General features: G+C 41.3%; 1 protein-coding gene across 2 annotated transcripts in view; it reads left to right on the forward strand.

The window, feature by feature from the left end:
- Positions 1-10,005, forward strand: part of rpap2 (RNA polymerase II associated protein 2) — a 16,603-nt gene extending 6,598 nt beyond the window's left edge. Inside the window, exons 9-12 of one of the 2 annotated variants that reach the window (XM_034137320.1) lie at positions 691-800; positions 1,316-1,396; positions 3,443-3,511; positions 9,169-10,005. In XM_034137320.1, the coding sequence (XP_033993211.1) occupies positions 691-800; positions 1,316-1,396; positions 3,443-3,511; positions 9,169-9,313 (405 nt within the window). In that variant the 3' untranslated portion in view covers positions 9,314-10,005. The remainder of the gene's footprint in view (positions 1-690; positions 801-1,315; positions 1,397-3,442; positions 3,512-9,168) is intronic. The other variant, XM_034137321.1, reaches the window with a different exon arrangement.
- The last annotated feature ends 436 nt before the right edge of the window (positions 10,006-10,441 follow it).

Raw genomic sequence — 10,441 nt, forward strand, 5'->3', positions numbered from 1 at the left:
GCGCAAGCTGTCATCCAAAGAACAGGAGGGTTTAGGTAGCGCCACACAGCCATCTTTAAAGGTCGTTTCCTCAAAATGAGTTTATACTCTCATTCTGAGTGAGAAATGTTCACTTCAGTAGCACTTACTTACATACACCAAACCTTCCAGTTATATTCCTATCAATATTCTGAAGGTTTTTACAGAAGGGTTTGTTCATATATCATTCATAGCCTGAATTATATAACATTTTATACCTAAAAACATGGCGAAAATTGATATTTTAGGGCTGTTGACAGTATTTTCTGATTTATGGAGTGATAAAAAGAGATATCCAAAATCCATTCTGTAAAAACTTTAGATTCTAATTTGACTACAAAATGAAACAAGAATTTCGAACCTGACTTTATCCAATGTTCAGAATTGTGTTCCTGAAAGTATTAAAATATGCACATATTTAATGAGATTATTAAATAATTAATTTGGAAACCCCTGGGCTAGAGAAGCGAAATTCCAGTAATCTAATCTACTAGTGATAAATGCATGGATAACAGTTTTCAGACTTTTGGGGGTTGGAAATGGTCTGATTTTTTGTAATGTGCCTTAGAGGATGAAATCATTATCAATCCACTGATTTGACATGTCTATCTAAGCTGATGCCAGTAATCAGGTTTGTTATGAACTGATTCTTGCTTCCTGCCACTCTCTCAGCAGGGGGTGGACGAGGACGAGGACAAAAGGTATCCCACTCTGCCGCTCGTCGACTCTCAGGCTCAGCACCTCATCCAGAAACGGATCGCAGTGGAGAAGCTCAGCAGCTGGTGTGTGTTTATAGGATTTTCTGAATCTTTTTAAGCTCTGTGCATTACACTTGTGTGTTTGCTGCAAAGGAGGGATTGGGATTGGTTAGTCTGTTTTTTGTCGGTCAGCAGTATAACCTAAAAAACGACAGCCTGATTTGAATTAAACTTGGTAAAGGGTTTTAGTATGGCCAGGGGAACCCATTAAATAATAAGTGGATCCGGATCACAGGTCGAATCACTTTCAATTTTGTTATACAGTGATATTCATATGGTCTTCAAATAATATAAATAATATGTTACTGACTGGGAAAAATATATGAATAAGAAATGATCAGGACCAGCTATCCGCAGTTGTTTAACGCTCACTTTTTAGCATCCATGTTGTTTCTACATAACGACTTAAAGCTCATTAGTTATCAAGTTGCTGGACTGTGGAAGTTTCATTCACTTTTACAGGACTGTGTATTAGTTTTATAGATATGATGCAGAGTTTCTGTCTTGTGCCTCATCTTTGTGTCTGTGCTGTGTTGCAGCCTCAGAAACCTCGTTGGTTCTCTGCAGCTCACCATGAGTGACGTCTCCAACGACCTCAACAACCTGGTCAAGACCTTCAGGTCAGTGCCGCACACGGATACACCGAGCACCCAGGATCATCGTCACAAATATGTATTTTTAACATCTCGAAAAAGGCATAAATATATTCACATTAAGGAACAGTACAACAATCTGCATGCATCACAATGAATAAATACCACTTGCTTTATTCATGAAATTGATATGTACCCAAACTTTATAGAGGCCCCATTTGTAAAGTAGGCCTACACACCACATAATCAGATGATATACTTCATTTGATATGTGATTCATCTTAATTGAGACTGTATTTATGATCCAAGTATTGCAACATTTGGCTTAATATAAATACAAACATTTCTGTGTTATTCCCTTTTTGGTGTAAAGCCAGAGAAAACTCATTTGTATGCAAGTGTTATCTGTAAGCCTTTGAAACAGTCTGCTAGCAGAAAACAAAGATGGCAACCAATCTCCCTGAGAGCACTGTCATATTCCTAGAGAAACCTCAGCTTATTGGAGTTTGTTTAAATCCCTCAACATTGTTGAGAACTGTGAAAAGGAGCTGTGGTGCCCCCTACAGGTAGCATGGAAAATAACAGAAGGCCCTCTTATAGAATTGTTTGAAGCACAGCTGTAGTTAGTTACATACATTATTTATCAATGTTTATATATAACTTGATTGTTACAGAGGCGTAATGTATGATACTAAATACAGCTGTGCTTTCCCTTACAATGAAAAATCATAATGTCTACTTTAAAAAATAACATGTCCCGCTTCAGGATTTATTGACAAGGCATTTTGGAGAGTGCATTTCTATCATATGAAATAGATGTATCGGCTTGCCGTACTATTGTCCTGTGTTATCATAACAATTTAAGCTCTGTCAAGAAGCTACAAAAAAACCACACTGGCCTGATCTACTTGATATAGTACCAGATGGATGCGGAAGCATTTAGAAAACACACACTCTGTGTTAAATGTCGTTAAATACACTTCAAACAGTATTGATATGTTCTATACCACTTCAGGCTTCTTGAGCTCAGGTGAAATATGGTTAGACCTAAGCTGGAATAACATGAATTCACCACATTTCATCAATCAAAACTACTTATTTTTTATTATCCACAGCTTTCATTTGGAATTGTCACTGCAGGTAAAGCAAATGTGGTTAATAACAAAGCTTAGGACCAAAGTCTTTCTTTCCTGCCCTTTGTTATTATTTGGGTTTTATTCTAAACCTTATAGCATTTATATATGGCATTGGTTATATAAATGATGTTAGGGCTGCACAATAAATCCATTTTTCCACTCGATAATGTATTTACTGTAAAATATTTGTATAAATGTTTTCGGTTCAGATCAATGTTCCATTTCTTCAACTATAAAAAATGGCAAATCTTTTCCTTTCCTTTGACTTAATTGAACAAGTAATCTGTTGTTTTTACACATGGAAAGCAACAGATGGGCGCTTAACTACACATACACTTTCATATATATGTATATATTTCAAGTAATATAGGTATATTCAACATTATTGCATATTTCCCTTATATCAAGCAGCCTCAATAGAAATGGCATTTATATTTTCCTTGCCCAGTATTAGTCAGTATGGCGGTTCATTAAAACTCTCCCCAGAATTGAACACTTCCTGCCATAGAAGCACTCTGCGTTCCTATTGGCTGTTCAGCATGTTTTCAACAAGCTATTAAATCACTGTGCAGAGAGTGAACCTCCAGAGTCCTGCTTCCAGGAATTCTCCTTTCTGCTGCCGGAGGCCCCGCTGACAAGAGGCTAACCCAGAGGAAATACACAGCGCTGTCACACACACACATACACACACACACACATCACAGCTCTATTACAGGCAGTGTGTGTGGCGCTGCTGCAGCCTGGTGCACATTTTGTTTCCCTGTTCTACTTATCGTCCCAATCGGGTGATTTTTGACGCCTGCCTAGAAAGGTTGCCAGAGTTATGTGTGTGTTAACACAGATCCTGAGGTTAGATATGTGTAACATATACACAAGTGACCTTACGGGGCATAAATCTCTATGTTTGACCACTGTTTGTTTTGTCTTAACACCGCAGGTTCACCAACAAAAACATCATCCACAAAACTCCAGAGTGGACCCTCATAGCCGTCATACTTCTCCATCTGTAAGTTGTGTGTGTGTGTGTGTGTGTGTGTGTGTGTGTGTGTGTGTGTGTGTGTGTGTGTGTGTGTGTGTGTGTGTGTGTGTGTGTGTGTGTGTGTGTGTGTGTGTGTGTGTGTGTGTGTGTGTGTGGTGTGGTGTGTGTGTGTTGTGTGTGTGTGTGGTGTGTGTGTGTGTGTGTGTGTGTGTGTGTGTGTGTGTGTTGTGTGTGTGTGTGTGTGTGTGTGTGTGTGGTGTGTGTGTGTGTGTGTGTGTGTGTGTGTGTGTGTGTGTGTGTGTGTGTGTGTGTGTGTGTGTGTGTGTGTGTGTGTGTGTGTGTGTGTGTGTGTGTGTGTGTGTGTGTGTGTGTGTGTGTGTGTGTGTGTGTGTGTGTGTGTGTGTGTGTGTGTGTGTGTGTGTGTGTGTGTGTGTGTGTGTGTGTGTGTGTGTGTGTGTGTGTGTGTGTGTGTGTGTGTGTGTGTGATATTGAGTTTGTTTCAATAATAACAACAGAGTCTGGTGAGGTGTTGAAGGAGTGTTGGTTAATGGAATTAAAGTTCCTTCAGTGTTCATCGCTCAGGAGGTTTTTATTGGGAGCATGATTTTCAAAGAAGTCTCCTCCTCTCAAAACAAACAGCCCAGATGATCTGAAAGCAGTAAAGCAGATCATCTTCAAAATCATTATAATAGTCATTTTAAGATTGAAATGTTACCTTTAACATATTGATGCTCAAATCAAAGCTTCTAATCTTCATTCAAAGAAGGAAACTGTCCCAACTGTGACTGTGATTCTCTTCCAGCCTCAGAGCTTCATGGGGCTTTTGTCGAGACACTTTATGGTGTGGAATTATTTTTGCCTGTGCCATATGGTCATTGTGATTGCGCATGTGTGTCAATGTGTGAATGTGTGTGTGTTGCTGGCAGTTCATGGACAGTTCCGTGCTGCTCCCGCCTGAGTACACACAGACGCCTCATGGCCTTATCTCCACCTGATTGCCCCCCCTCCAGATCCGTGATCCAGGAGAGAAAGCACACACACACAGAGAAGCAGCCCTTTAAACACACACACACACACACACACACACACACACAGCTCAGTTCGTATACGTCCTTGCTTTTTAAATTGCTCTGCCTGGGAAAATGTTCACCTGAGACCCAGCTGACTCTGATTTATGACTCCATCACTGGCCCTGGGTCAGTTTGCAATTAAACAAGACACTCATATTCTAAGTGTTGTTTATTTTTGGCCACATTAGCCTTTATTGCAGAGTGACAGTTTTAAAAGGGGAGACATGTGTAAAGGGTCCCAGGCCGGATCTGAACCTGGGTCCTCCGCACAGGGACTGAGCCCCAGTACATGGGCTATACATCTATAACTTCTAATCTAGGTCCGGCAGTGGCTCAGTCAGTAGGGGCTTGGACTGTGAGCCGTAGGGTCACCGGTTCAAGTCCCCGAGCAGACCTAAATATGGAGTGTGGACTGCTACTTGGAGAGGTCCCAGTTCACCTCCTGCCCTGCCGTGGTGCCCTTGAGCAAGGCACCGGACACCCCCCTCACCCCTCACTCCCATTCCCACTCCCCTGCTCAGATGGGTTAAAAGCAGAGGCCACATGTCACTGTGTGTGCTGTGTGCTCTGCATGTGTGATCATTAAAGAGGGTTTCGTCCCTCCCAATTCTAGTTCTTCTTCTAATACATGTATGGGAGCCTCATGACTGCCAACTTTAAATAGGACGTATTTAGTTTTCTGGTTAGGACAAAATAGATTTAGCATAGGCTGGTAATGGGTAAACTATGAAGGTTTCTCATTTCTCTATTTCCCCTCCTCGACTCCTATCCTCGTGTCTTAGTCCCGCCCACAGGAGATGCGAGCGGAGGTGTCGAGGAGGGGAACCGAGGAGAGAGGAGGGGAAGCAGCAGGCGGTTAGAGAAATGAGAACTCCTCTCCTCTGAGCGGTCATTTTAAAGAGACGTCTGTTAGTGATGACAGGAGGCACAGCAGCCCTCTGTCTGATGGACAGATGTGTTCATGACCACTTATATATTTACTTTTAATTCATTCACAGTGCGGTATAATGAGACAATAACAGGCTACAGATGCGGACACATACACACACACACATATATTTATATAAATATATACAATTTCAGAATCAAACTAGTATGAGAGCACTCTCATAATAACGTAACACTATCAGAGACTGGATATATCCCCCTCCCCACCCTCTCTCTGGTCGCTACAATGGGGAAATTAAATTACGGGCCAAAAGTTGTATTTACAAGTATTAAAAGTAAGCATAGGACACCAAACCAACTGAGACCTGTCTGTCTGCAGCATCTACACACACACACACACACACACACACACTGTACAACACGCACCTACACACTGTACCCTACACACTGTACCACACACACCTACACACTAGCCTACCACACACACACACACCTACAGCTCCTAAAGCATAATCAGGCTACAGCCGTTGTGTATTTTATTATGTGAAGCACTAAATGGTTTTAGAAAAATATTGACTCTTTGTTTGTAGATATCTACTAAACTAAAGCATACCAATAAAGAGAGTAATGTAGGCCTGTTTGTAGATATCTACTAAACTAAAGCATACCAATAAAGAGAGTAATGTAGGCCTGTTTGTAGATATCTACTAAACTAAAGCATACCAATAAAGAGAGTAATGTAGGCCTGTTATACTGAGTGATATATATTTTACACACTGCTCTGCTTTCTGCACGGACCTCACAGCTGTTCTCACTGGAAACATCGCGTCGCGATGAAAGCAGTTACTAAAATAATATCCAGGGGATGCATGCAGAGCTGTCATTGGCTGAGATCAGTCCGGCCGTGCGTCACGACTCTTTGAAACATCTCTGTTGCCGGAAATACATCCGCGGAGGAGCCGTGGAGGATCCATCAGTGTATCCTATCCTCGGTTATAGCTCCTCCAGAGAGCCTCCTCGATGCTCGATCCTCGGTCCTCGATGTGCATTTAGAGAAATTAGATGTCCTTCAACATGGCGCACTGAAATCCATTTCTGGGTCACTACCGGAGGACCGAGGAGTCGAGGAGGGGAAATTAGAGAAATTAGAAACCTTCTATGTAACACTCGCACTTCTATTGGCTAGCACTCAAGCACATTGTACGTGATAGGCTAAGGGGCGGGACATCTCTGAGCGGTTGACCAATCACAACAGAGCCGGCCAGCTAACCAATCAGAGCAGACTGGGCTCTGGTTTCAGACAGAGGGTGAAAAGAGGTGCTGCAGCACAGGCAGTATGAGAAGAATAAAGAGCTTTTTGAACATTAAAGCATGGAGACATGTCAGAGTAGAGACACTACATACTGATATACACCTGAACATCAGCAGGAGAGGACTCTTTAAAGTAGAGACACTACATACTGATATACACCTGAACATCAGCAGGAGAGGACTCTTTAAAGTAGAGACACTACATACTGATATACACCTGAACATCAGCAGGAGAGGACTCTTTAAAGTAGAGACACTACATACTGATATACACCTGAACATCAGCAGGAGAGGACTCTTTAAAGTAGAGACACTACATACTGATATACACCTGAACATCAGCAGGAGAGGACTCTTTAAAGTAGAGACACTACATACTGATAAACACCTGAACATCAGCAGGAGAGGACTCTTTAAAGTAGAGACACTATATACTGATATACACCTGAACATCAGCAGGAGAGGACTCTTTAAAGTAGAGACACTACATACTGATATACACCTGAACATCAGCAGGAGAGGACTCTTTAAAGTAGAGACACTACATACTGATATACACCTGAACAACAGCAGGAGAGGACTCTTTAAAGTAGAGACACTACATACTGATATACACCTGAACATCAGCAGGAGAGGACTCTTTAAAGTAGAGACACTACACACTGATATACACCTGAACATCAGCAGGAGAGGACTCTTTAAAGTAGAGACACTACATACTGATATACACCTGAACAACAGCAGGAGAGGACTCTTTAAAGTAGTGACACTACATACTGATATACACCTGAACATCAGCAGGAGAGGACTCTTTAAAGTAGAGACACTACATACTGATATACACCTGAACATCAGCAGGAGAGGACTCTTTAAAGTAGAGACACTACATACTGATATACACCTGAACAACAGCAGGAGAGGACTCTTTAAAGTAGAGACACTACATACTGATATACACCTGAACATCAGCAGGAGAGGACTCTTTAAAGTAGAGACACTACATACTGATAAACACCTGAACATCAGCAGGAGAGGACTCTTTAAAGTAGAGACACTACATACTGATATACACCTGAACAACAGCAGGATACATAGACACTTGTCTGATCTATGTACCACTTAATAACCTAAACTCATTACATCTGTGACGAGCCACATGATGACTTACTACCGTCACAAATCTTAGTTATTTTATCAATTTTTAATAATCGTCCCTTTTTGGAAACATTTACTCTCTTTGTCACATGTCCCGCTGGTTCTCTATGATTCAAGCTTCTCCATCCTTCCATTCCTCCATCATGAATAATTTGGTGCCGCTCCATCTATCTGCTGCACGGCAGCTGTGGAGCTGGTCTGGCCTCTATTGTTGAGGCCGGCTGAATAATGGATGCCCCCCCTGCAACACTAGACCCCGGGCTGAACCCGAGATCAGGCAGCCTCCACACAGGTAGACAGGAAAGGAGAGAGAAGGGGGGGGGGGTTTAGAGAGGTGACGGAGATTAGGTGGAAGGGTGCTAGCTGGATTTAGAGCTGGAGGTAAACACAAGAGGTTTCTGTGCTGATTTATTATCGTGGCACTTTTTCTGCAGGAATGATTACACTGATCAGATGCTAATGAGGTTACTTCAAATCAGAAATACTTTATTTATCCCGTGGGAATGTAGGTACACCTACAGTAGCCAAAATGAATCATACTGTGACCATTTTATTAAAGATGTAATATGTATATGTTTTGCATTATATAGAGTAAAAAGGACTAAAACTATAAATGCTATTGACACACCCTGTTTTTTTCCAAACTTTGAGAAAGCTGTAATTTTATTCAAAGTAATGCACATTTCCTGTGCTTACCTGAAGTCAGATCCCTTTTTAAGCATACATCAGCGGCATAAATTGGCTTTTCTAGAAGTTTCATTTAACAATACAATTTGTTTTTAGTATTATTTAAATATTCTGGCTGCAGTTCCACACTACCAGGTCACTGTGACATATCCACTTGTTTCTGAACATTCTCTTTTCATCATGGCTGTGAGGAATCATGACACAGCTTACTGCAAACAGATGATCTGAAACCTGGTTCCTCATGTTCCATTTTAAAGGTGGAACCTGAGAAACCAGGTTACTAATGTAAACACCATGGTAAACACTGACACATGTAAGCAGTGCAGAGTTTTACCTTTATTGAGTGAAAAACTAGAACCCACCTCAACCTCTGTTTTTATAAGATGTGATCTGAGATATCCGTATGACTCCGTAACCAGATTCATTTTTCGGACAACGTTAGCCACTTTTAGCACTTGACATAGATTTCACTATTGGAGTGTGTCCTAAAGAATGTTATTCTTATTATTAATGTTCCTTTTTGTTGCAGAAAACTGATAACATGAGTGTTTTGTGTATCGTGTTGTGTTGCAGGTTGTCGGGGGTGTCTCGGGTGGTGCAGGAGGCCCTGCTGACGGACGCATCAGAGGTGTACCTGAACACACTGATGGAGGAGCTCGGTCTGCAGAGGCAGGACCTGCTGGACCTAGTGCAGCTGTTTAAAGCCCCCGCACACTGACACACACACACACACACACACACCAGACATGGAAGTATTAATAATAAATACAGACTCAGGATCACCGACTGAATTATATAATTGTGGGTACCCTGCATTTACTATCATGTTTGTTTCCATAAAATAAAACCTGAGAATAATGACTTTTGTTACAAAAGCATATTATTTTACCATATCTACTTACTTCTGATCTAGGCTACAGCAACCAGCAGCGTTACAAGTATATTTACTTGAGTACTGTACTTAAGTACAGATGTGAGGTTCATTCTTGTCATGACATTTTATTCTTCCACTCCACTATAATTCAGAGGGAAATATTCTGCTTTACCGCAGTACAATCATCTGACAGTTCAAGTTACTTTATAAATGAAGGTTTCTGCTCACAAAACAAACGGAGCTGGAGGAATGTGATTTATTTTTATAAATCTAATTATTTAAAAACAAGACAGCACTGCAATAAGACATTATTATATTGCCACATGGATTTTTTCAGCAAGACTCGAGCGTGTATTCTGGTGACTTTCTAGTTTTCCTTTTTCTCATAACACCACCTTCAGGACCCATTCTTTAAGGTCTGATCTTCGATTGAGCTCCTGTCATTTTCATCATCATATCAGTATTCTGTGTCTCTCCTGTGACATGTCTCCATGCTTTAATGTTCAAAAAGCTCTTTATTTTTCTCATACTGCCTGTGCTGCAGCACCTCTTTCCACCCTCTGTCTGAAACCAGAGCCCAGTCTGCTCTGATTGGTTAGCTGGCCGACTCTGTTGTGATTGGTCCACCACTTAAAGATGTCCCGCCCCTTAGCCTATCACATACAATGTGTTGGAGCACTAGCCAATAGAAGCGTTGGCTAGCGTTAGAAGTGTTACATAGTGATGTCACTATGTTACAGAAGTAAACAAAGGGGTCCAATGGAGGCGTTTCAGGCTGGGGGGGGGGGGGGAGTGTGGGAGATAAACACTGGGATTTAGCATTTTCAGACCATTTACATGCACTAAAACCTATAGAACACACTAGGGAAACCCCAAAAAGCTAAATAGGGCCTCTTTAATTTTTAGAAACTAAACTACCCATCTGTAGATACAAGTAAATGACAATGAATCACTGGACCGAAAATAAATAGT

Source organism: Trematomus bernacchii, unplaced genomic scaffold, assembly GCF_902827165.1.
Source record: "Trematomus bernacchii unplaced genomic scaffold, fTreBer1.1, whole genome shotgun sequence".
NCBI lineage: Eukaryota > Metazoa > Chordata > Actinopteri > Perciformes > Nototheniidae > Trematomus > Trematomus bernacchii.